This window comes from Mastomys coucha, unplaced genomic scaffold (assembly GCF_008632895.1).
Source record: "Mastomys coucha isolate ucsf_1 unplaced genomic scaffold, UCSF_Mcou_1 pScaffold8, whole genome shotgun sequence".
Classification (NCBI taxonomy): Eukaryota; Metazoa; Chordata; class Mammalia; order Rodentia; family Muridae; genus Mastomys; species Mastomys coucha.
This window is the reverse complement of record NW_022196914.1, coordinates 35,311,157-35,338,332: the sequence shown is the minus strand read 5'-3', so window position 1 is coordinate 35,338,332 and position 27,176 is coordinate 35,311,157. Positions and strand designations below refer to the sequence as shown.

The window sequence follows — 27,176 nt, the reverse complement described above, 5'->3', positions numbered from 1 at the left end:
ATAGATCTAGGAAGCCACTTGGAATGGCCAAAGGATAAGCTTGTAGTGCTGAGGGTCAGTGAGGCTGCCCCACAAAGCAAAAACTGCAAGGCTGGCTGTGATCCAGCAAGACTGACCCTAGATCCAGAACTTTCCATCGGCCCCATAATAACGGCACCTCTAAGCTGTGAGAAGGTGCAGACAGGGGCAGTGCCTGGAGAATAGGGCAGTCTAGAGCAGGGGTCGGCACCTGGGTGTGGCGGATGGATGAAGCGTGTCATTCATTGTGAGCCTGTTAGGCACAGAGAGTTAGAAGACTTCAGCTCAGTGCCATTGCTCTAGTGGGTTTCTTACTTTGCTCATCATCTTAAAGCCCGCGTGCAGGATCTTCTTGGCTAATTTGTAGTACACGGTGTCTGGTCTATTGTATGTCATCGCATTATCACACATTAATTTGAAATCTGCCTAAGAAAAAGAAACAAGTAATATGCCACATAATTAATATCAAAGTTCTCCATTCTTGTCAAATGATGCCAAAGAGAAGGAATGAAACTCAGCAAAAAACATACTTGGGAAGATTGATTTTTAATAACTCAGGAGAGATTTTCATAATGCTCCATGAGTTTTTACGTGCATGAGGAATTTCCCAATGAAAAGCTGGTCAAAGTCTCTAATTTCTTTTTGTATATTAATATGTAGATTTTACAAAAGAGATTGTACAAATATTCTAAGATCCCTTCTCTCCTTTAGACTTCCTTCCTATCATGTAGGAACATGGACATAACCATCTTGCATGAAAAACAGAAAATCAAACTTTTCTAACACTAAGGACACTATCCTATCATCATGCACTCATTGTTCCTGCCTCCTAAGCTACTAAGCAATTTGTAACTCACAGAGCCAAAGTCAAGACGCAAAAGACTAAAAGCAAAGCACCCAAGAGATGCAAAAATTCTAAAAGTAATATGAAATGAAAGTACGCAATTAGTACAGGAAAAAGTAAGAATTAGGAAAAAAAACTTGCTTCTAAAACTACCCACTTTCTAACTAACTCAAATTGGATCCATTGTTGCCCACAGAAACAAGTCCTGTCTATGCCAGGACAAAAACTTCAACAGAAGAAAGGAACACATCCTTAGCAGCACATAGCATCTAATCCAGCTTCCAGTTCTCTGCTGACAAGCACTAGCAAACAGTCACCTACCCAAAATAGCCCTCTGTAAACACTTGCAACTAAAAGCTACCCGTGGGAGATAGGGACATAGCTCAGCAGTTAGGGACGTTTGTGGCTCTTGCAGAGGCCTCAGGTTTGGTTCCACAGCACTGACATAGTGGCTCACAGTTATACGGAACTACAGTTCTAGGAGACTCAGTGTCTTCTGACCTCCAAAGGCACCAAGCCTACATGTGGTACGCATCCACACATGCAGGCAAAACAAAATAAATACATCGGTAAGAATTATAAAAGTCAAATAAAAATGACTTGAGGTACACAGTGTTCACTATGTGAGAGGGCACGAGCACACCCACACGCACAACCATGCATGCACACACAGTTTTACAAACATTATTTCAGAAAGTAAAACTCATTTACCTTAAATTCTGTGACTGATTTATATTCATTAGCTACAATCTTGTCTTTCATTGTGCCAAAGTCCATAGGATGTTTTATTATCATTGAATACCCAGGAGCAATTGCATCCGTAACAGGAAAAGCAAAAAATCCATGAGGATCTTTTCTGAAAGCAAAAATACCTTTGAGGTGAAAAAAATTCTAAAGTCTAAATTTCTAAGTGACATAAAAATTTTTACAATCCAAAGATTTATATAACTGGCTAAAATTTAAATTTGCTTCTTGGAAGTTCAGTGGATGAACATGTATGCCTTCTTAAGGTTTTAACACATATTTTACATACAGTAAAAAGGACACCATCCCAGCTCTACCCATGATAGGCAATGCTCCGGGGGCAGCACAGCACTAACTGCAGATGGGAAAGGACGAGGAGGAATGTAGCAGCCGAGCTCCCTGGCCCTACAGTTGTGACCTGCACCCAGGCTGCTGACACCCTGCTAGGTGGCAGGTGGGACACCGGGTTACCTCTGTAGCTGGCGGAGGAAGTGCTCCAGAAGCCTCTGGATGGGTGTGCTCTCATTCTCAGCTGAGTTTATAAAGAGAAAGCAAGGGAATAAGATCAAACGGCAAGACTTCATTTCCTTCATTAGAAAAGCTCCATATTCATCAGTGTGTGGAACTTCACAGCATTTGAAGCCCAAACAAGAATTGAGAACTTGGGCACAGCTCCCAACACAGGCAGGTTGGCAAAGGGATACACAGCATATCTTAAAACCTATCGGGCTTTTCCAGTGCAGGGATGGTCAAATCCACAGTCAGAAGATGACATTCAAAGGAGAAGAATCACTACCCAGACAATCACATGGTAACTGATTCTAGTATTAGCTTTCCAGATAATCTATGTTCCAACACTCAGTCTCCTCAGTTTCTCTTCTTGAGGGAAGAGACCCGCTTGCCTAAACATTCTTTCTATACAAGAAGGGTGGGAGCCAGGGAATCCAAGAGCCAAGACTGAGATTTCAGTTGAAATGTTATCCCTGATAGGGGCTGTCCAGGTCAGAGACTGACTAAAGACCTCAAGCTTCCAACATGCAATCTTGAGGTCACTTTAAGTAACTCAGATCTACCATGAGAGTCTGTATTGGGGTCTCTTCTTCCCAAGGGAGATTACCCACATTTCCATGATATATGTGGGGTTTTTTGTTTGTTTGTTTGTTTGTTTTTGAGACAGGGTTTCTCTGTGTAGCCCTGGCTGTCCTGGTACTCACTCTGTACACCAGGCTGGCCTCGAACTCAGAAATCCGCCTGCCTCTGCCTCCCAAGTGCTAGGATTAAAGGCGTGTGCCACTACTGCCCAGCGATATATGAGTTTCTTATGTGAGTGATTTAAGGGCATTAACCTGATGGTGCTGTTTGGAACAGTAAAGCATCTAATGCTAAGCTTCTACACTAAAAAAAGGATAAACTTCAACCAGATTAAAATACTATAGATAAACTGGGTAGTAGTAATGCATGACTTTAATCTCACACTCAGGAGCCAGAGGCAAGCAGATCTCTGAGTTCAAGGCCACCCAGGTCTACAGAGTGAGTTCCAGGACAGCCAGGGCTAAATAAAGAAGCCCTGTTTCAAACAAACAAACAAAAAACAACAGCAACAAAAAACAACTAACCAAACCAAATAAAAATGCAGTAGGTTTTGCAGGACACATATAGTTAGTCTCTGGCGTCCATGCGTCTGTTTTACCAGTCTTCAAGAGCATTCACCCATTTTTAGCTTGTGAAATGTCCCCGACAACTAGATAACCATGCTATAGACAAGGTAGGAAACTCATGCTCAGGACGGGGTCTTGCCTGGCTGTGTTCGGCAGGCTCTCACTGGTCGATCTGGGGGTGGCTCCACCTCCACCTTCTTTCCAGGGTCGAAAGCGTCAGCTTCCCCCTCTGAGTCACAGTGTTCCTTCTCCCGTTTCCGTTTCTTCTCTTCCTGGAAGTAGCAAAGAACAGAGGGCATAGAACAGCCAGAACTCTTTGGTTACTACAGGCTCTGCACACCTCTGCGTTCTCCAGACTGGGAAGAAGATCCATTCCTGACACTTGACAGGCACCACCTGAAGATGCCCTGGAGGCCCAGAATGGCCCAGGCATGATTAGAGACCCATCTTAAGCCACTGAAGCTTTACCTTCCGCTTCCTCCTCTCCTCCTCATCGAGGTGCTTTTCCTTCTCTGACTTCTTCTTCTTTTTCTTCTTCTTTTCTCTGTGTCTCTCCCGTTCATGGTCTGATCGATCATCATAGTAGCTGGAGTCGTGGCCAGATCCTGAGAGCTCTGTCACTTCACTCCCTCCCACCTTGAGCACCAGCTTCAGAGGCTTCTCCAGTGGTGTGTCCGTATAATCTGCACACAGACCGTGGGTCAAACTTGCAAAATACTGAGTGGAAATACTGCACCCCTGTGGGTGAATCTAGACAGCAAGGAGTTGTCAAAACCACGGGGAAAAAATACGTAATCTCAGGCTGTCAGAATTGTGTTCGATCCTCTCTTTCAAACCATAAAATCACCACTGAGGATATTATCCTGAGGGTCCTTTTCTACCAGAAGAAAGGACAACAACCCGACCTGAGACCCAAGACCCCAATTCCTTCACGGAAGCCCTCTTTTTGCGGCGGGTCTTCCTGGTGTCAGAGAGGAGGTACATAGTGGCTACAGGACTCAAAAAGAAGCTTAAGGTCTCTTCGCAGCAGATGCCCTCTCAGGCTTAACCCCGCCCCCCCCCTACGATTGTCCCCTTACCTGGCTCTAAGCCCCTCCTTCTCACGGACCCCGCCCGCCCCAGGCACCTCCTCCACAACCCCGCCCAGCGCAGACCACGCCCTTCCCCAGGAACGCCTTCTCCTGCCCGTACGGGCAACGGAGACCCCGCCCGTGGGCTCCGCACCTTCGTACGACGAGCGCCATTCCGCCTTGTGCTTCTTGTGCTTTTTCCCCATGACTGAGGTAGCACGGAAGCCGGTGAGAAGCGGCTGCCCGTAGCCTGACCTGCGCCAGTCGGAAGTAGCGCCACCGCCACCGCCGAGTGCTTCCGGGTCAGGGTGGGGCGGTGCGCAGCGCGCGGCAGATTCGAAGCTCGGCGGGGCGGGGCGGGTTGCGAGGCGCCGCGCGGCTCGGGCGGCGGAAGTGGATTTGGCCGGCCCTTCGTCTAGGTGGATCCTACTACAGCTGAGAAGGCTGTCCCACGGGGCGCAGGGAGGCGACCGCGGCCTCGCTCCGACGGCATTCCCTCGGCTCCCGGCGGCGGCGCCATGGACGAGGCGGTGGGCGACCTGAAACAAGCGCTTCCCTGTGTTGCCGAATCGCCCGCGGTCCATGTGGAGGTTCTGCAGCGCAGCGGAAGGTGAGCTACACGGAGTCTGACCACGCGGGGCGCGACCTGGTCCGACTCCACCACGCGAAACTGCGAAGGATACGACCTTACCCCACCTCTTAGGATTGCACCCCACAGCGTCCCACCCCTCAGCACGACCAGAACAGCCTGACATTAACTCACCGACTATGACCCAACACGACTCCACCCCACTTCAGTTGACCCTAACAGCATGATCACACTTTGCCCTCCATCCCACCACACATTACTCTTGATGAGTTTCACCACTCATATTGCCTCCTATCCCATCCAGAACCTACCACCATCCCACACTATCTGGCAGGACCCCACAGCTCTCAACTGACCTATGGAGCACAGCCTAACGATGATATGATGAGCTCCATGTAGTAGGACTGCACCTCCTGAGAGACAGAGGTGATCTCCAGTCAATTAGAGGGTGTAAGAAACTGCAGTGTCAGAAGAGCAAGGAGGTGAATAAGTATTTAATTTGCTAAGCTGGAATCTGGTGGCAGATTTCCTGTTACAGAGATTATGTACGTACTCCAGGTTAGACCCTACAGCTGTGCATTTTCAGGTTTTCCTTAAAAGGACTGCTAACATGGATTGAATGCTCATTGTGTTTCAGGCTTGTGTCAAACACTGAATTTTTATTAATTGTCATAGTAGTGTGTCAAGAACCAGTGGCACCTCCTTTTTCTAATTAGGAGCCTGAGGGTGACTGATGGTATGACTATAGGCCTGGGACACTACAGTTGATCCCAAGACAGTACACCGCCAAGCCCCATCTTGACTAATGACTTTCTTGTATATATATGTGTGTTTGAGAAAAGTTCTTCTGTCTCAGCTTGCATTGCTTAAATTACAGCCAGACTTGGCTATACATTAGTGTTTTTCTTAACTCCAACATTTTATGTATGTTATCTTTCTAGCACTGCAAAAAAAGAAGATATAAAGATGAGTGTTTACAAACTGCTCAACAGGCATAATATTGTGTTTGGAGATTACGTATGGACTGAGTTTGATGAGCCTTTTCTAAGCAGAAATGTTCAGTCGGTGTCTATTGTTGACACAGAATTAAAGGCTAAAGACCCTCAGGTAAATTCCTAGTTCATACTGCTGGTGACTGAGCCCCTAGGGATTATGAGGTAATTGTCACAAATAACTAATATGGACATTGATAGCAGGTTACTTACCTATCTGCTGCTTTTGGTGACTGTTACGATCTAAGCAGCAGATTGCGTAAAGCCAGTTTATCCTACAGTTCTCACATGGGAGGTTATTAGGGAGGGAGACTCCAGAGGCTGCTTCTGGGTGAAGGTGGAAGGGGAAGAAAGAGTGCAGAGAGCGGGGATTGGCCTTTTATAAGGGGACATAGCACATGTACGTAAGAAGTGGCGAGGGTAGGGATGTGTAGCTAGTGGTGACTTGTCCTGCTGCTGTTGGGCCCCTGATGTCTGATTGCTAACAGTAGCTAGACAGCTTTAGCTCTGTGTCCTGGAGCTAGGTGCTAGAGTAGGGATACTATGTGTCAGGATGCTCGTGACAGAGCCAGGAACAAATAGGAAGTAGAATTTGACAATTGAAAACAGAGCTATTAATTATGTTGCATTGCATTCTTAAACCCTCTTGGCGGCTTTGCTCTGGTGCTTCCAAGATATGAGTGAATGCTAGACAAAGTGCGGGGGAGTCCAAACGGCTGCGCTCCTCACGTGGCTCAGTCTTATTTCATAACTGCGACATCTTTAAAAGAAAAAATAATAATTGTGTTGCATTAGAATACATCACAGACCATATTCTCTTTTTATGTACTTTTGTCATGCTAAAGTTCTCTGAATTGCCACTTCGGTCACTTTGATGGAAACCAAATATTCTATAATATCTCTCTGTCAAACACCTGCCCAAAGTTTAGAAATTCTCTGGTTTGTTTTTTCCTCAGTTTCAAAGGAGTTATGACCATAATATGGTTCATTATAAAGGTCTCAGAGAAGACTCAAAACACAATTGTTGTCATCTCTGTATACAGTCAGAAGGAAAGCACAGCATGATCATTTAAATAAAAAATTGCCAGCCCAATGAATTACTAACCAGCTCTAGGGATTTAAGGGAAAAAATAGGCTAGTGACAAAATAGTACAGATAACTTTGAAGACTATATGATAAAAACAGTTATATAGTAGCAGATAGGCCATGTTATAAGACTATAGTAGCTGTTAACTTTAAGACAATATACCATTCACCTCAGTGCTCATATTTGTTCAGTTTCTAATTTATATTATTTTTCTGGTTATTGATATGACATGATAAAGTAAGGCACAGACTTACATTGTAATTTAAAGGCCTAAGGTTAAAACGAAGATCTCTTTCATCAATGCTCCATGGCCTTTATCCCAAAAAGAGACAGTTGGCATAGCCTATTTACCTCTAAATGAAGTGTAAGACCAAGCCTCCATTGGGCCACTTTGAATAGAGGGGGAAAAAGAAGTAAGCCATTCCAGACATTTGCTGCTGTTTGATAAAGTGAAAGTCCCAGTCTTTATAGACCTCTGGGCCCTTCTCATAATGACTGTCTTGTTGGCAGAATGATGGGGTGGATGCCCTGGATATAATCTAGAATAAATACTTAGGTTTCCTGGCTACATAGTTAAATCCAGAGTCAGCAGGCAAATCACAAAATTAGTTGAGTTTTCTTGTAGTGACAGAACATTAATTTAGAACACTGTTACAGTAACTACTGTACTGTCATGACCCAAAACAGTATAAAGTCCCTAGTGATACAAGTAAATGATAAATAAGTAATCGAGGGAAAGATAGAAATATTCGTTATAAAATTTGTAACTTCCCTTCAAGAGGTAGCATTTAAATCCACTGACCTAACTCTTCTTTGGACCTTTAGTATCCCTCTTCAAACTAGGTAACACTGAACTGGTAAACTAGAAAAGGGAAGATACTAATTTTTCAGTGGACATACCTGACAGCATTCCCTTGATCAAGGCTAAAGTCATTGTATCCTCTGCCTTGACATGTTGTCATGGTGAAATTGCACTTTAGTTCTCATTGTGAAACTTGGAATCCTACTCTGGTTTTGGGAGGAAACAAGATATTTGGCCATTCTAAATGAAGGACAGTCATAAAGGTGGCCTACTGGGAAAATAAACAGAAAGGAAGCCATATGGATGTATAGAAAGCCATTTCTGCTCAGGCCCACTTGAAGGGCTGGACTACCTCTGAGTTTGGTTATAGAGAACTTTCTTTATAGAAACGTTGGCATTTTCCTCGGGTATTAACTTCACGATGGCAGGAAGAGAAGAAAATCACTTAAAAATTAGTTGTGTTAGGAATGGTAGAGCACACCTCTTTAATCCCAGTGCTTGTGAGGCAGAAGCAGTTCCATCTCTGAGTTTGAGGCCTCATGGTCTACAGAAGGCATTCCATGTAGCCCGCCCTTTATACCAAGACCCTGTTTTCAGGGTTGGCGGGTTGTCAAGATCCTGAAGGGTAGAAATAGATAAATACCTTAAAAGCAAATCCTAGATCAGAAAAGAAATGCTAGACTTTTCACCTGATTTGAGAACTAGTTTTTAATAGCAGTATTTCTTGATCTTTATTTTGGACCTCGGTGTATATACTACAAGTAAAGAAGGAGTGTTCTGAGTTGCATACATGTGTTTTCTTTTTACTTTATCAACAGCCCATTGATCTGAGTGCATGCACCATTGCACTTCACATCTTCCAACTGAATGAAGAAGGCCCCAGCAGTGAAAATTTGGATGAAGAAACAGAAAATATAATTGCAGCAAGTCACTGGGTTCTGCCTGCAGGTACAGGGTCCTGACAGTAGGGTAATGGTGGAGGGAGGTAGCCAAGGAAGTCATAAATCTGAAACTTAAGACGCTTCTGGGGTATCCTATGTCACTTAGTGAGGAGATTTGGTTCTTTGATTTTGTAAGAATTTAGGATGTCTTATCCCTTTTGAAATAAATTAAAGGATCTCACTGTGTTAGCTTTCTATTGCTGTAATAAATGCTTGAGACAGATTATAAGGAGAAGAGTTTATTTTGGCTTACAGTTTTAGTTTATGAAATAGTGGCTCCATTGCTTTGTGCCTTTAGCAAGGCAAAGTACCATATTGTGAAAGGGAAGGGTGGCAGAGGAAGCCTATTCTCTTCATGGCCAGATACAGGAGAGAGAGCAAGAGACCTGTGTCCCGACTATCTTCTTCAAGGACATGATTTAAAACCTTCTCCTGGGCCCTATCTTTTAAGTTCCACTATCTCCCAGGAGCATCGTGCTGATGATCAGGTCTTTAGGATGTGAGCCTTTAGGGAATACTGCAGATTTGATTGATGGTGATTGCAAAAGAAGGAACACATTTCTGAATTGAGACTGTTGTTCCTTTAGACAAACACCTCCTTGTGTCTGACTAAGAATGTCAAGTGCCTGTTGGAACTGTCTAAAGCTTACTTTATTATGAAGGTTGTGTGTGTTTTATCTGAAAACTAAATAGTCAAAGGTGTGTTTAAAAACCTTGGGTAGGGATTAAAAATTTTTACAACACCTGCTCAATTTGTCTCCTCTACCAGGCAGTCCTTGCCTGCTGTGACAATGCTTCTCTGAGGACTTTGCTACTGGGTTCCAACAGGTAGTAGCCAGGAATTAGTAATTCAGTCATCAAGTTTTATGTTTTTACAGTTTGTTTTTTGATTGTTTAAAACACACTGTAAATCATAACTTACGGCAAGTCTAAGTCAAAATAGAAATTGCAGCATTCAATGAAAACAAAAATACAGTGCACCACTATTTATGGAAATACATTAACCCAAAAAGGAAATTTATAGGCTTGCATTTGAAATAACTATCTTAGACATGGACTTTTTCCTGTGGAGACACAGAACTGGTGAATAAAAATAAATAAACCCAGAGAAAGCAAGAAGATGTGGCAGAAATGGCAAAACTGAAAATATTAAACAATGGCATTTTTTTCTGGAAAACATTTTAGTGCTTGGATATTTCATACACGCCTATAATGGTTTTTTGATCAACTCAGCTCCATTCCCCTCCCCTCTAATTCCTTCCAGTTCTCACACCATTTTTGCCTCCTAACAGCATGGGCTGCTTTTTTTGTTGTCATTTTTGTTTTTCTTAAACCCACTGGATCCACTTGGTGCTGTATCTGCTGGAGCACGTTCAGCCTTCCACGGCCTGCAACCCTGAAGATTCTCCTTCCCCTAGCAGCCATCAATTGACAATAGTTCCTGAGATAGGGGTGGAATTTCACATCCAACTAATACTATTAAGCTGCAATGTCCACTAATTCTAGCTCTTAAAATTGTTTTCACTTCCTTGATGATCGCTGCGCCTGAGGGTACCAAGTGATAAGATGTCACATTTAGAGCTAAGAACTCCACAATCTCTTACTCTCCACTTAGACCTGCTGTCTGCCTCTGTATGGCAATTACATTTATTATAAAAAGAGGCTTCTCTGATGAGAATCAAGGGTCCACTAATCTCTGGGTTTAAAAAAAAGAACTCGGGGCAGGGGTGGGGGGAGCTTATTGCTGTGTCTACTTAACAAACAGTGTTAGGTTCTCCCCTAGGCCTATGACCTAGTCAGCCATGGAGTTTTAGTCCAGTTAATGAAACCAGGGTTGAGTTCAATCTTGTGGTTTGAGCTTTAAACACGATCAGAAAGTGGTTAGTTACTCCTATAACATTAGTCCACTAGTGCACAATGGGCATTTCTTGCCAGGCCAGTCAGAACTTATTGTAGCTCCCAGGGTTCACGGCTGTGTAAAACTGTTGATAACTTTCTCTTGCAGTAGCATGCATAGAACCTCTAGCACTGTGACAGCTAGCCTGGAGGATGGGAAGAATTCATTTGTAAAAGCACTAGTCCACAAACAGGAAGAGTAATTCATTTTGTCTCTCTTACATTGGGGATTGAACTCAAGGCCTCAAATAAACTCAGTGAGCAGTCTACCTCTGAGCTTCATGCCAGGTCTTCTTTGTATGTGTGTATGTTTGTTTGAGATAGGGTTTTACCCAGGATGTCCTTGAACTCACTCTTAACCTTGATAGGCCTTGAACTTGTGATCTTCCTTCTGCTTGAGCTACCAGACTTGATAAAAATAATCCTTTTGCTGGGCAGTGGTGGTGCATGCCTTTAATGCCAGCACTTGGGAGGCAGAGGCAGGCAAATTTCTGAGTTCAGGGCCAGCCTGGTCTACAGAGTGAGTTCCAGGACAGGCAGGGCTACACAGAGAAACCCTGTCTTGGAAAATAATAATAATAATAATAATAATAATAATCCTTTTATTTTACTTATCGATCAAAATTATATGACTGGCATTTATTTTAGATCTTTACTTTTAAGAAAAGTTGAACTTTGGGAAAAAAAGATAAACCTTTTGCTGTATCAGTCTTGATCTGCAGTTGGAAAGCATTGGTCTCAAATTCTTCCTAAAATTGGGCTTTTTGTCTTATTCTCTTTGACAGCTGAATTTCATGGACTTTGGGATAGCCTCGTATATGATGTGGAGGTCAAGTCACATGTAAGTTGCTGTACTTTTTTCAGAATATACTTATTGTCTTGCTCTCTAGCCTCCCTGTGTCTTGTGATTCAAGAGGGATTTTGGAAATCCTGTCTACCAATGGCCCACATCTGAATGCCAGTCCATCAGATGTTCCCCAGTATAGAACTGATCCTTTAGGTAGAAAATGATCAGAGACTAGCCTTTTGGGGGGGCATACTAGGAAACTGTCATTGGCATCTGGAAGCCATCTCCTCAGACTTCTGACAGATATACTATATGCATACCTTACTACCTGCTCTGATGTTTTCACGGAGTGAGTACTTTGGACATCTTAGTGTATGTTGTCATTCTAAGTAAAAGTAATGATTGTTTTTCCTCTTAGAATGGTACCAACCAGTATTTTACCTTCTCACCTTTGAAGATGCCTCTTGAACATGAACAACTGATGGGAGATAGTCTCTGAGTGTCAGGAGGTGCAGGCCTTCATAGCATGCTTTTGGAAACTTTGCCTTACAGGTGCCTGATCTGCCTTTCTGCTTTTCCACATTAGCTCCTTGATTATGTGATGACCACCTTACTCTTCTCAGACAAGAATGTGGACAGCAACCTTATTACCTGGAACCGGGTGGTACTGCTACACGGTGAGGTGGGCGGGTTTTCATGTGACACAGATGAATGGCCTGGAATTGACTTGTAATAATTTTTATCTATTCCTTCTACAATGTCATAGCTTTTTCATTTCTAAAGGATTCAGGATTATTCTTTTTTTGGTTTTTCGAGACACGGTTTCTCTGTGTAATCCCGGCTGTCCTGGAACTCACTCTGTAGACTAGGCTGGCCTTGAACCCAGAAATCCACCTGCCTCTGCCTCCCAAGTGCTGGGATTAAAGGCATGCACCGCCACCGCCTGGCCAGGATTATACTTGAATATTCCATATATTGAAGCTGGTTCGGTTCACTAAAGTCTGGCAAATTTGTTAGCTGACTTTCTCTTGTGGGCAACTTGTTTGCTTCCTTCTGACCTTTTTTTTTTTTTTTTTTTTTTTTAAAGATTTGTTTATTTATTATATGTAAGTACACTGTAGCTGTCTTCAGACACTCCAGAAGAGGGCGTCAGATCTTGTTACGGATGGTTGTGAGCCACCATGTGGTTGCTGGGAATTGAACTCAGGATCTTCGGAAGAGCGGTCAGTGCTCTTAACCTCTGAGCCATCTTTCTAGCCCCCCCTTCTGACCTTTTTTATATTAAATGATTGCCTATCTTCCCCAACTGAACATAATTGCTTAGAATAAACAAGTCTACTTTCTTTTCTTTGTAATAGTCCCTGCTTCACTTCATGAGAGTGAACTACAGAGCCATCCATGTTTTTAAAGAAATTCTGTCAGGTCCTTTTTAGAAGGAAATTGTTGATTTGCTCCCACCCTGTTGCTGCATAAAGATGGAGCAAAATAAAGACAACACACATAGCCAGACCTTGGTGGCACACGCCTTTAATCTCTGCACTTAAGAGGCAGACAGATCTCTGTCCAGGGCTGTTACACAGAGAAACCCTGTCTCAAAACAAAACAACAACAAAAGACATCATCCACATTGTAGCAAAGGAGAAGCCTGGGTTAATTACCCTGGCTATACCAATTATGATTGTCAGATTGCCCAACATCTTTTAAGAATCATTTAAGGAGCTGGAGAGATGGCTAAGTAGTTTAAGAGAACTCTTGCTTTTGCAGAAGATTGGGATTCCAGTCCCAGCACCTACGTGGTAATTCACAACCATCTGTAACTCTAGTTCTTGGGGATCTGATATAACCTCTTCAGTCCTCTGAGGATCCTGCATGTATGTGTTATACTTCCATGCAGGTAAAAACAAAATACTCATAAAATGTAAATAAATCTTTTTTTAAAAAAAAAAAAAAACTGGCTATGGTAGAGTATATCTTTAATCTCAGTCCTTAGGGGCAGAAGAAGCGGGCAGATGTCTTAAGTTTGAGGCCAGCCATGGCTGCATAGTGAGACCTTGTCTTCAAGAAGAAAACAAATGAATGTATGTGGATGTGGTTCACAGTTTAGAGTGTCAGTCCACCACCAATTGTCTGTGCTATTTGGGGCCCGTGGTGAAGCACATGGGAGAACAGTCATCACATCGTAGCCAAGAGTGAAAAAGAGGAAGAGACCAAGGTCTCTCGGTCCCCTTCAGATACATAACCCAGTGACCTAAAACCACACTTTGAAAGACCCCTGGGGGAGACCCCCACTCAAATCTCGGGAGGACGTACACCCAAGGAATCACGAGAGACCACATTTTGATGTAATTACAAGAGGTATATTTTAATTTCAGGACGCCCTGGTTTGGCACCACAGTTATCTCACACAGGAGATAATGGAGCCGACCACGAGGCTTGAAAGTTAGGGGTTTTTATGGGGAAAGGGCCTGGGGGAACAAAGGGATCAGTGTGGCCATACATGATTGGCTAGTTCAAATATTAACTATTACATGCAGAACAGAGTGGAAAATTCCTAAGGTTGGTGTTAATCTGAGTCAACAGAGCATCTGACCTTAAACCATATCTGAGAGGACCAGATGGTCCATTACTTAGTGTCTGCCAGGCACGTCTTTGCAGGCCTGGGCCTTGGACATGTCCTCGTTTGCCTAGACATGTTTTCCTCTATGTTTATAGTTTTATGTCTTCTTGACCTGCCAGCTCTTATGATATCTAACAACTTGTTTGCTCTTTCCCAAGCCTATGTGGCCAGTTTGTGATGGATTCTTAGGCCCATAACTTTTCTTCCTAGTCAGCACAGGTTTAAAGCTTTAATTTCTCCTTACAACTTCACCTTTCATTTTCTGCAGCCACCCATGGCACCACTCTGGGGACCAAACCTTTAACAAATGAGTCTGAGTGACATTCCAGATATAAACTGCTATTCTGGTCTAAGGTGGAGTACAAGCCACCTTTGCATTACCTGCAGTGAAAGATGCCACTGCAGGAGTGGTCTTGTACCTGTATTTACCAAAAAAGCTGTATTTGGCCTTTGAAACTTACCTTGATGAGTGTGGACTTCATAAAGGAAGTATGGAGACAAGAGCTGGTGTCACCAAGATGTAGACCAGGCATGTGGTGTGTATTCAATATGCCTAGAGGAGCTAAGATCCAGAAAGCAGTATGTCAGGTGGGAGAAATAGGAGAGTCCATATTAGTGAGTCCAGTCAGGGCTACATAGTGAGACTCTAGAACTTTTAAGCTATAGCTTAAAATAAATACTTATAATAATAACAGTAATAGTGCTTAACTGTGCTTAAAAGTCAATGGCTTGAATATATTTTCTTGGCTATTACAGGTCCTCCGGGTACTGGAAAAACATCCCTTTGTAAGGCATTAGCCCAAAAACTGACCATCAGACTGTCAAGCAGGTAACTTTGGTGACAACAATGAGGAAAGAAGCAGGCACAGGAGTCGTGACAAAATGTTTGTTTTCAGTCATGATTCATGAGTTCCTCTCCTTGGGTGTAGGTCAGTTCATCTCTCTATACCCAGCATGGTCTCAAGTTTGACTCAGTCTTGTAAAGTATCCTGAGGATAATGGTGGCAGCCTAACACTATCCTCTAGCATATGCTAACAGAAAGGTTTCTCTGTGCCTGGTGTCATGCTCATGGGTGACAGGCAGGTCTTAGATACTGAGCAAGTTTTCTGCCTGTGTGTTTTTACCATTTAGTAGGAAAAGGACATAGATGTCCCTGTGGTCTTATCTGGCCAAGGACTAGCCTCAGCTTGGAGAGGGGTTCCTGAGAGACTTGGTGTCTAGGAGCGATGAAAACAAACAACTCAAAGTCAAATCACCAGTCCAAGCCTATGTCCTGCTGAGATGGTTTCCCAGACTCTAGTTAAGACAGCTTTCTACTCGAGACAGCTCTCTCTGCTAGTAAAAATTCTTAAAAGCTCGCTGACCAAAGTCAGAAAAACTGCCGTTAAAAAATTGTTGGATCTTCTGATGAAGTCAGAAATACTGTTTAAAAAAAATTCTAAAAGTAATTTTTAGGTTTTCCAATCAAAATTGGAAAGCCAGAAAAAAACTCTAAAAGAGCTGTATATGCTCTTCATAGATTTTCCAACTAAAATCAGAAATCCTGTTAGAAAAACATTCTTAAAGAGCTCTCACTAGAGGAAAAAAAATCTAAAAAAGAACTGCTACCTTGGGGCTGGTAAGATGGCTCAGCAGTTAAGAACACCGATTGCTCTTCCAGAGGTCCTGAGTTCAATTCCCAGCAACCACATGGTGGCTTACAACCATTTGTAATGGGATCTGACATCCTCTTCTGGTGTGTCTGAAGACAGTGACAGTGTATATAAAATAAATAAATCTTTAAAAAAAAAAACTGCTATCTTTGGTAGCTCATCTCATGGAGACCAAAAGCCCAGTTTTTAAATTTACATATCAATTCAGTTATTTATTCCAGGTTTCCTCTAGATCATCCCACTAGTCAGCGTTCCATGACCTTAGCTCCTTAACTCTTAGGAAAAGAACAACAAAAACATTTTTTTTCCCCTTGAGTTCTGTCTATTTGGGGGTTTCAGTTCTCTTCACATTTGACAACCATGTGATGATTACTCATTAAATGGGAATCTGTCCTTCAGCATGTGAGGCTGCTTGCTAGGTTTTGTACACAGACCACCCATGTACTTTGCCCTTTTATTTCAGCTCTTTATTTTAAAAAGTGTTTTACTTTATTTTAATGTGTTTAGATGTTTTGCCTGCGTGTATATCTGTGTACCGCATGTGTGCCTGGTGCCCAGAGAAGCCAAAAGAGCACATCAGGTCCTACGGAACTAGAGTTTCAGTTGGTTGTGAGCAGCCATGTGGGTGCTGGGAATCAGACCAGGTCTCTGGAAGAGCAGTCAGTGCTCTTAACCTCTGAGCCATCTCTCCAGCTCCCCTTTTTTCAGCTTTAAAAAAATATTTGTACTTAATTTTAAACAGTTTCTCTTGCTACATCCTTAAGTTTGTGTATTTTTTGTAGTATCTAGATTATTCCCAATCATTTAGTTCTTTTTTTTTCCCCGCACAATGTTTTCTTTCTCTGAAGATTTCTTTTGGTTCTTTGTTGTGTTCTTCCTTCTTTCACATGTTCTTGTTAAAGTCTGAAGTTTATATGGCTTTTTAAAAAAATGTTCTTACCTATCACTTGTATTATTATCTCCTCACATGTTTTTTCTTCCTGGTATATGTGTTGTCTCCATTGTCAATCTGAATGGATTTGAAATCACCTAGAAGATAAAAGTGTCAGTCTGCCTTTCAGGGAGGCTCAACAAAAAAAGGAAAGCATGCCCTAAATGTAGGTAACACCATTTGGCTAGTATCCCGGTATGAATAGAAAGAGAAGAGAAAGCCAGCTGACTGGTAGCCTTGTTTCCTCTGCTTTTGGTTGATGCTGTGGGCTCCTGCCATCCTGCCTCCTCTACCATGATGAACTGTGATCCTCAGAACTGTGAGCAAAAAATAATGCCCCCTCCCTTAACTTGCTAGTCAAGCATAGGGTCACAATAATGAAAAAACAAATTCAGCATATCAAGGGTCTTTTACATAAATACTTAGTATTGTGATTAAAGGATCTAGATTTTCACATCTTACTCTTAAATCTGCTGGCTAGGTTCTGGTAGCCTTTTAACCTAGGTTTCTGAGGTTTGTTTTCAGAATCCTTGGGGAAGGGGATTTTAGGTTTACCTTTGTCCTGGTGTGGTCTCCACCTAGAAGTTCCTGGTAGGTTAAGACAGTACTCTCTCCACTTGGGCCATAGGAGCCTGGATTTTTCTAGCCTGTGTGAGCTTCAAAGGCCTTCAAGCTTTGTGGACTCTCCCTATCCACATGCCTTGGTATTCAGCAAAGACACAGGGTTCCCATGCTGGTTTCAGGGATTTATTTCTCCCCTGTGGAACTCTGCCCCACAGCCTATAGATACCTCTCCTCCTCAAACTCCCACCTTGATTTCCTCAGCTCCACAGTGTCTAGGTTCTCTTAGTTTATAGTTGGAAGAGGCCTGATGGACAGCCAGGGTCGCTCTGAGAGTATTTCCCTTGGGAGTCACCTGCTTCCCCTGTCTATTCAACAAAATCCTTACCAAATGTCACTTTTTTTGATCTTGTCTAATTTTTTATTGCTGAAACAATGTAAGTTTGGCTTCTGCTACTCCAGTGTGAGGCAGGATTCCTGTGAGATACACTGGTATATGTCTACATTGTTTGTTTAGAAGTGACTTAGTATTTTTACATACAGTGAATACTTTATTTTGACCAGTTATGTTTAGCAACTTGGCCCTATTCTGATAGATTAAATTGCATCTTTTCTTTAAGGGCCTCCAAAGGCAAGTTTCCTAGAATACCAGACAGGCAAAATATTCTTATAAGAAATCTAACTTACACTTAGAAAAATGTGGTGATTTGTGTTTATCTTGTAAGTTAGAAATGGGACATATGTGTGTGTGTAAAACAATTTATATATAAAATTTTCCCTCTCCATTCTGTTAAATATAAGGTTTTATAACTAATTTTATTTAATATTTATCTCAGTCTGTTATTTATCTCTTTGTCATGTTGGGTTGTTTTTTTTGTTTTGTTTGTTTGGTTGGTTTTTGTTGTTTTTTTGTTGGGTTTTTTTTGTTTGTTTTTCTTTTTTTGGTTTTTTGAGACAGAGTTTCTCTGTATAGCCCTGGCTGTCCTGGAACTCACTCTGTAGACCAGGCTGGCCTCGAACTCAGAAATCCACCTGCCTCTGCCTCCCAAGTGCTGGGATAAGAGGCGTGCGCCACCACCGCCCAGCTATTATGTGGTTTTTAACACCCTTCTCTACACTTTGTAAGCAGTAAAAGTTATTAGTGCTGTGGTTTTAAAATGGAATACTTCTGGTACTTCTTAAAAGCAAGAGATTCTTCTATGGACCCATGACCTGAGAACTATAAAGAGTCTGGGAAGCCTGATCTACATAAAGCATTCTAAGACAGCCAGAGCTGTATACACTGTTTCAAAAGGGGTGTGGGTGTGGAAGAGTGGATATGTTCTAGGAGCCAGGTTCTCTCGCCCTGCATAATGAGGCCCAGTGTACTATTTCTGGGTGAAGGGCAGTGTCATTTTAGACTTTCTCTGACTAACAGCATTAGTGAGTTTTGACCCTTTAAGTACTCCAAGACTTGAGTCTGTAGGAAAAGGTATTGTCACACCACTTTGGGGTTTGTAGGGGAAAAAAAAAATGTGTAGATACTGTCAAAACTTCTTAATGCTTTTTATTTTGTCTTATTTACTATATTGGAAATAAAAGTTACAAGCAGATTAAGATGAGGGGTTTTGCTATTTGATTCAAATTAGGATATGGGGAAACTTGATTTACTTTTATCTGGAAATGTTAATTTCATCCTTTTAGGTTTTCTACAATTATTAGTATATGGAGCTGCATATCGTTAGGAATGGAGGTCAGTCTCAGAATGTGGGCAGTGGAGGAATGAAGTGTCAAAGGCCTTCACTGTGTTTTCCTTATGTCTCCTCTTATCATCTTAGGTACCGGTATGGCCAATTGATTGAAATAAACAGCCACAGCCTATTTTCTAAGTGGTTTTCAGAAGTAAGTATTAGACGTTTTAATTGTTGATGTTGTCAGACGGGGTTGGAAAATTGTCTTCTGTCTAGACCAAGTATTCCAAACACAGAAGCTTCTGGAAAGAGGTAGGTGAATGAGAAAGTGACAAAATACCTGACTATGGTCAAAGATAGACTCTGGAGTTAGAGGACTTGGAGGCAGGCTAAACTGAAGAAACAAACACTCCAAGGTCATATTCCATCCTCTGATTGGGTAAGGCAAGACACCCACTAGGCATTCAACAAGTACCAAACTCTGGTCTCATTTAGACTGCCCTTTTGCCAAGAAGCCTTCATACTCATGTACTCAGGATGTGAATTGGGAGTACCCCAGTTCAATGTTGTGTGTGCAAATGAGTCCTGAAAGCCTATGTGTCCAAGGCATGTCATCTCAATATGCTCTTGGGTGGGTGTTAAGGTAGGATTCAGGCAACTGGGAACAAAGTGCCTGTAATTTTCCCTCATCAGTTTCTGTATTGCAATCAGTGATTTGCCTTGTTCCCAGGGGAGTTTGATCGTCAGTGGGGTCACTTGCACTGTGTCTCCCTGAGCAATAACAGATGTAGTCTCAGGTATCCACATCCTAGAGTGCAGTAGCATTTGTGCTGATCTCTAGAGATCATCTAGATCTTGTCTCATGCTGGGAGTTTTCTGAGGGTCTATCAGAGAGGTGGCCACAGTTGTGATGCTTTTGTGCTCCTATATCAATTGACTACAAATTGACACCACTAATAAGAGTACTTTGGTTTCAGAGTGGCAAATTGGTAACTAAGATGTTCCAGAAGATTCAGGACTTGATTGATGATAAGGAAGCTTTGGTGTTTGTTCTGATTGATGAGGTAGGCACTCAAAGGTACCAGTCTTTGCCTGAATTGCCTCTTGCTATTACTGCCTGATCCCTCTCACTTGGTCAGCTGTATTGCAAGCCCTTTTCTATGGATCTTTTCCTAGCACCCCATGCATTGAGCTTCTAGGAGCAGCAGCATGCATAGACACCTTCGTTCTTTTTATTCAGTCAATTGACACAATCCTTAGCTGCCTGTAAAGTGCCAGTTACTCTTCCTTTTGACCTGTTACTCTGTCCCCACAGGTGGAGAGTCTTACAGCTGCTCGAAATGCTTGCAGGGCAGGCGCAGAGCCATCGGATGCTATCCGTGTAGTCAATGCTGTGTTGACTCAGATTGATCAGATTAAAAGGTAACTGGTATAAATAGCATATCAGGAGTGATGGAGAAATGTTATGAGCAAATAACCTTAGAATCGCTTTAAGCAGCTTGATGACTTTATAATCATTTCCCTCGCCTTGGCTTTTGGTGCCATTCTCCCTACAATCTCCAAGGAAGGTGCCTTCTAGTCTCTGAAGCCCTCGCCGCTCTCTTTTCCAGCATCACTCCCAGTTCTTTGTGCCAAATTCCAATAATAGACTAGAGAAACGCTAAGCCTCAAACCATTCTTACCTAGATCCTATGTTCAACTGGTCAGCTTTCTACCCCACTACCCAGTATCTATGTCGTACTGACAGACTCTGCACTCCCGAGGTTCCCTGTTATACTGCTAGGCTTTCACTTGCCTCCCTAGGATCCCCTGTAATGCTTACGATCTTCCCACCTAACTGCCTGGAATATCCCATTATCTTGGTTGTCTGCCCTCCCCACTCCTACCCTCACCCCCATCTCAGCCACCAGAAGAGGCGGTCCTCCTCTTCCCATTAGTTAAAAGGTGGTATGGGTCAGAAAGACACCGGCCCATGGTGTCCCTTTTGCCTTTATTATGCTTAAGGCTGATAGCCTCCATTGCCTCAGATTCGTCTCTAAGGTTGTACATAGGGTGGTCAGGGATATTGCACAAAGTAAGATCTTCCCCAAAGCTCAAGTAGGTGAGACAAGTCCAATAGAGTATACCGCAGCTTTCCAGATGCAAAAGCCTTAAGTGTCTGTTGAACATAGACCTGCTGCAAGCCAGGAGAGCCTGACTTGAGCTCAGGGCTCTCAGGATATAAAGGCTATTTTGGAAGGTTACTCTGGCATAAAGCACAGCCACCAAAATAAAGCTAACTAGGTTCTTCTATTCATGGACCTACTGTCTCTCCTACTATGTACCTGTCAAATAGGGCAGAACAGAACTGAGTCTTTAAAGTACATTGTGTGTTGGGAGCCATTTGCTACTTATGAAGCAGAGAAAAAAGAGAAAAAGTCTTCCTGCTGGGCAGAGTCAAAGCAGGTCAGGGCCTATTGGCAGATTTCCCAGCCTGCTGAGGCATGGAAGGATAAGAGGAGGTGCACCTGATGCTCAACTAGGAGCTGAAGAGTCTATTGACTTTGGTGAAAAAAAAACAGGTCTTTTAGGAAATTGCTTCTGTTAGCTTGTGGCTTTGCTTCCCACAGTACTGAAGTATATGAAAGCTATGAAAAATACACTTGTTATTGGCGTGGTAATGACCTGCCGCCCTCCCATTATCTGCTTCTTGTATCTTCTTTCTGTCTTTCCTGTAATCGTCCTCATAGGACTGTTTGACTTTGCGCTAGCAGGACTGGTGTACTTGTGCCTAGTTCTTTCTTTTTCATTACAACAGGCATTCCAATGTGGTGATTCTGACCACTTCCAACATCACTGAGAAGATTGATGTAGCTTTTGTAGATAGAGCTGACATCAAGCAATACATTGGCCCCCCCTCTGCAGCAGCCATCTTCAGAATCTACCTGTCTTGTTTAGAAGAACTGATGAAGGTACCTTTGTTTATTTCACTCCTGACCATTACTTATATTTCTACATGTTAGTAGTTAATTGGCATAGCTTAATGTATACTGGTTCTAATAGGCATTTTATTATAGGCATCTTACATTGAAAATTATAGTTATGTTATATCTAGATTATGCCTGCTGGCTCAGTATTTTTTACCTTTATTTCCATTAAGAGTTAAAAAATTTTAATAAGACTATAAAATAATAGTTTTGTATAGCACTTATATACATATATGCCATTGTTCCATACTTTTAACAATGTTTCTGTTCTTCTGGTACTGTATGATTAACGCTTTTCAGTATTTGAGGTACCAGTATGTAGGTTAGTGAGTAAGCAGACTATTAAACACATCCTTGTTCTGAGCCAGCCATAGACTATAAAAGTGACCAGTCTCTTAGTTTATACAAAAACAATGAAAGTCTTGCTTCACAGGTTACACTGACTGAAGGCTAGCATTTTTAGAATGACATCTGACTGAAAGTTATAGTAACTGAAGTTCACTGACCTGTGACTGACTGAAAGCTGTGGTTCTTAGATCTGCAACTGATAGCTCATGCTGCAAGAACATTTTTTTAGTATAGAGTGTAAGGAACTTGGGCAGTAACCAAGCAAGCCAAGTAGAGATTTATAATGATTACTGTAATGGAATTGTCCTTAGCCAGCAGAGTGGAATTGTCCTAGGTGGCTCCTATAGCCATTGCCTGACACTTCATAAGATAGTGGGCCTTGCTATTCTTACCAAAAATGGTTTGGTCTCTTCTGGGCAGGAGTAGGGAGCCAGCTCATCCAGGAGCCCAATAAGGGTACTCAAGTTAACATCGTTCTGGCATTGGCAACTTGTCCTAGCTTCAGTGGGTGTGGGGCATCTATGCAGAGCTTCTTTACTACCAAAGAGCTTATCATGAGGCAAGGTCCAATGAGGAAGCTGGATGTGTTAGAGGTCAAAGACACCTTTGATGTGTCTTCAGCTCTCATAATGGTACATTTGTCACTTGTACCATGAACCTAGAATGTTCTGAGGTTTAGCTTAGAGGTACAGATTTTGGGGGGTGGGGGAGCTGAAACCAGTTTCTTACTTTAGTCATTTTGTGAAAAATTTAGAGTTTGGGAGGTGATTTATTGGATAAAGTACCAGCCAAGAATGAAGACTAAAGTTCAGATTCCCAGCACCCACAAAATGTGTCAAATCTGCCTATAATCCCAGGAGTTAGATGGAGATGGGATCCTTGGAGGAAGCCTGCTAGCTAACTAGTCAAATTTGCAAGCTCTGGGTTCAAGAGAGAGATCTTGCCTTTTTTGTTTAAGATGGAAAACCATTAAAGACATCAGCATCTGGCCAAACATATACTGATCATGCATATGCATGCATATACACTACATACACATGCATATGCCAAGAAAGAACAAGATATTCAGACACTGAAGGCAGATACTATGTCTCACTCTGTCAGGAGCTTACAATCTGGGCTCTTGTGATGTGTGCCTGCCTGTATAAATTCACTGGCTATGGGGACCTGAAACAGTCACTTATGCAGAAAGGTAAGAATACCAAACAGAAACCTGTTTCTCTTTTTACCCACAAGCCTCCAAAGTATGCATAGAAAGGTTCTGTGGAAGCAGTCAGTGCCACCCTGAAGGTTTAGTGCAACAACTTGACAAAGCCTGTAATCTATGAGGGAATGCTTCAGGGACCTACTGCCTTACCTGTCATTCTAATAAACTAGTCATCCCTGAAAAGCAGACTAAGAGTCTTCTTTTGAGGACAGCTGTTGTCCTGGCTCTGCAATCCAGTTCTGCTCCTCTCAGTTTAACACATATTTCTAGAACTAATATGACGCCAAGAAAATACCTTGGCTACTCAGCATCTGGCTGGCTGCTGACCCTAAGCCGTGCTTTATTACCTGCATACTGAGCTTTGAAGAAACACAGGTATGTTGGAGAAGAACATTAAAGTATGCCAGGCTGTTTTCTAGAGCCTGTTTACATAAGTCCTGACAGTTTGTGATAGCCCTGGAGATACTGGTCCCCTTGCTCATGGTTCTCTACCTAGTGCTATGTGAATTCCCTCATAACTATGCTGCCTTGTTCCCCAGTGCCAGATCATATATCCTCGTCATCAGCTGTTGACCCTTCGAGAGTTGGAGATGATTGGCTTCATTGAAAATAATGTGTCAAAGTTGAGCCTCCTCTTGAGTGAAATTTCAAGGTATAGACTGGTAGGGGTTTTTGTTGTTTTCAAGAGGGTTTCTCTGTGTAACAAGCCCTCGCTGTCCTGGACTGGTTCTGTAGACCAGGCTGGACTCATAGAGTGCTGGGATTAAAAGTATGTGCCACCACACCCTGCCTGATATCATTTTTTTACCCAAGAAATTGCTAATTGCTGAGGTAATTAGGTATTGTGATTTTCTTTGTAGGGCAGAGAAGGCCCTGGAGGTGAGCTATCCGGGCACTACAAAAGTAGGCATGAGTACCTGGCAAAGGCAGCAGCGCCTGCAGCTGGTAGAAGGAAAGTGAGAAGGAAAATAACTTAGAGTTGCAGACTTTAATAAGGCTTACAAGATTAGGTTTTAGTTGTTGCGCTCAGAGACTGAGTTACCGTTGTTTCTGAACTAAGTTTGTATTGCAATTTCCTTCACGTGGCAGCTCGTCTAGGTTCAAGAGAGAAAGTGTGGGTTTGCCAGATGTGCACCACAAAGGGCGTGGGGGATTTGAAGCATGGGGTTGGTGTGGTAGCAACCCACCAGTGGGAACCTAGTGAACTTGATGGAGAGATTATGGAGCTCTGAGTGAGTGTCTCCATGATATTAAAAACAGGTAGGCCATTGCTTACTAGTGCGTGGCTGGCCAGGCCACCAGGAACTGAGAGTTGCCAGCACAAGGGCAGGAACATGCCGGTTCATCAGTTTTTTTTTGTTTGTTTGGTTGGTTTGGTTTTGGTTTTGTTTTGTTTTGTTTTGTTTTTTGTTTTTTGGGTTTTTATATATATATACATATATATACATATGTATATATACATATGTATGTATATACACACACACACATATGTATGTATATATATATACACACACACACACACACACACACATATATATTTCCTGCAACACAGTGTCATACAGAGCCTTATGCTTTTGGGTTGCTTTGGCCAGCCTTTGAGTTTTGGGTCACCATAAAGAGGGAGATCATCCCTGAGTTGTGTACATTTGTATATGAAGTTGATATCTGAGAATATGATTATTTCATACAGGAAGAGTGAGGGCCTCAGTGGCCGGGTCTTGAGGAAACTCCCTTTCCTGGCTCATGCTCTCTACATCCAGGTAAGCTTCCCTTTGCCCTATGTAGTGGATACCGGGCTCCCTCACCCACACTGCTCACAGGATTCTGGGGTAGTGTCTTAGTTTTTTTTCCAGTTGCTGTGATAAAATATTCTTTAAAAAAAATCAACTTAATGGAGAAAAAGTTTATTCTAGCTTCCAGTTCAAGGCTACAGACCATCATGGAGTGGAAGTCAAAGCAGCAGGAACTTGAAGCTGCTGGTCCACAATCAAGAAGCAGAGAATGAATAATGAATAGATGGTGCTACACAGTTCCCTTTTCCATTTATACAGTTCAGTACCCCAACCAAGGAGTGATGCTACCACAATGGACAGGTCTTCTCACCACAATTGATGTAATTGGGATGATTCTCTAAAGACATGCCCAGACACCTGTCTCCCAGGTTACTTTAGACTCTGTCAAGTTGACAATACTGTCCACCATAGACGCAGCAGGTACTTGGGAAGAAATGGCTCTGCTAGGTGCCTGCTCATTCATGCACAGCTATACATATGCAGTGCTCACATGTACCATAGTGCATTGGGGAACTTGTGTCTAAAGCCCATCTGCTCCTCCTCAGTACCTATGCCTCAAGAGCCTGGTTCTGCTTACACTCAATGGTGACCTGGAATCACTCCCTTAGCTGCTCAGGGCCAGGCCCCAGCCCAAGCCCATCAACCAGGAGGTTCTTTTAAATACTGGTATTCTGCCTGGCCAGTGGTATGTACACCTGCTGTGTGGGTGTGGCCTTCAGTAGGGCCCTGACTATGAGTGCTTTGATTCAAAAGGGAGAGCTTGTTGTTGGGCTCTATAGTGATTCTTAGTTATAAAGCATCAGTGTTGGGCCTCACTGTTCCAGGGCATTGGTAAGCTCTTTGCAAATGGTTCCAAAGTGGCAGGCCTTGAGACCCCACATTCTGTTCCAAACAGATTCTTTTCCTTCTTCACAGTTGTATGAGTGCTGGTCTCCCCTACCTAGGAAACAGTGAATTACATCATCTTTTACAAACCACATCTAGATTCCCTGTTGTGGGCCTGAGAGGTCCTGGGCTTGTCTGTCCTACATAGAGCTGAGCCTCTTCCTAATTCCACAAGTGTATAGATCATAGCTGTCATGTAGCCCTATTAAAGCACAAGTCCACTCAGTAATGGTCATTTCTTTTCAGGCTCCCAGCGTCACCATCGAGGGTTTCCTCCAGGCCCTATCTCTGGCAGTGGACAAACAGTTTGAGGAGAAAAAGAAACTTTCAGCTTATGTTTGATCCCAGACATCCATATCTATGGTTTTCAGTGAACTAAGTAGGAGGTGCTACCGTCTACCTCACAGTATGCATCAGAAAGTGCTCTAAACCATGTAGGTCTGCGGGCTAGACAGATAGGTGTACAAACTTTGTCAACAGGACTGTGCTTGTGTTATTTTACAGTGCACATTTAAAGGCAAACTGCATGTCTTTTTCAGTTTTTAAAAGACAATTCCAATCTGTTTGCATCTATGTAAAGCCCCATCCTGACTCAAGCCTGTCAGACACAAGATGTTAGAATTTGTTTAAAATAAAGGGAGATCAAAACAGCTATCATAGAATAAGAGGGATGCTACTAATGCAGTTATAGCATTGAAAGATAGATTCTCTGCTCAAGCTAGAAAGGAGCAGTTACTTTCTGGCTTGCGTCTGCTTTGGTTAGCACAAGATGCTATGTGACGGGTGACACAGGAACTGAGAAGGATTGCAGAGAAGAGAAACCCTTCTTTGATAGTGATCAGGGACTGTGCTCACAGCAGCAGTGTGCACTTTCTATGTCAAGTGAATCAGGCAATGTGTGTTTTGTTTCTCCAGTAATTTTACTTATATTTCAAGTGAAAATTCATGTTACCAAATATAAGTCAATATGTGTTGTACCTCACAGAATACCATGTTTTACTTCATCTTCTGCTAAAAGTAGCTTGGCATTAATAATTTGTACATGGATACACTTTTAAATGGAATGCTGCCTTTGTCATAGAACTTTTTGTAATATTAAACTTGTTTTCAGAATGCA

The 27,176-nt window shown here is 42.6% G+C and overlaps 2 protein-coding genes and 1 non-coding gene across 5 annotated transcripts in view; 2 read left to right on the top strand and 1 right to left on the bottom strand.

Moving 5' to 3' along the window:
- Brd9 (bromodomain containing 9) overlaps nucleotides 1-5,033 on the bottom strand; it is a 27,302-nt gene extending 22,269 nt beyond the window's left edge. For 2 of the 3 annotated variants that reach the window (XM_031359996.1, XM_031359997.1), the window contains exons 1-6: nucleotides 4,489-5,032; nucleotides 3,733-3,947; nucleotides 3,404-3,536; nucleotides 2,078-2,138; nucleotides 1,574-1,718; nucleotides 334-444 (exon numbers count right to left, since the gene is read on the bottom strand). In XM_031359996.1, coding sequence (XP_031215856.1) covers nucleotides 334-444; nucleotides 1,574-1,718; nucleotides 2,078-2,138; nucleotides 3,404-3,536; nucleotides 3,733-3,947; nucleotides 4,489-4,918 — 1,095 coding nt within the window. In that variant the 5' untranslated portion in view covers nucleotides 4,919-5,032. Of the gene's footprint in view, nucleotides 1-333; nucleotides 445-1,573; nucleotides 1,719-2,077; nucleotides 2,139-3,403; nucleotides 3,537-3,732; nucleotides 3,948-4,488 lie in introns of all 3 variants that reach the window. The other variant, XM_031359995.1, reaches the window with a different exon arrangement.
- Nucleotides 4,943-27,176, top strand: Trip13 (thyroid hormone receptor interactor 13). The gene is made up of 13 exons (XM_031359998.1): nucleotides 4,943-5,405; nucleotides 5,865-6,030; nucleotides 8,623-8,752; nucleotides 11,427-11,482; nucleotides 12,015-12,105; nucleotides 14,802-14,874; nucleotides 19,008-19,071; nucleotides 19,838-19,924; nucleotides 20,176-20,282; nucleotides 21,658-21,811; nucleotides 23,921-24,033; nucleotides 25,072-25,141; nucleotides 26,306-27,176. Exons 2-13 carry the CDS (start codon nucleotides 5,890-5,892, stop codon nucleotides 26,399-26,401), a joined length of 1,182 nt encoding a protein of 393 aa, XP_031215858.1. The 5' UTR covers nucleotides 4,943-5,405; nucleotides 5,865-5,889; the 3' UTR covers nucleotides 26,402-27,176.
- Nucleotides 6,544-6,677, top strand: LOC116083983. Its single transcript, XR_004115966.1, has one exon. It is a non-coding gene; the product is annotated as a small nucleolar RNA SNORA14 (small nucleolar RNA).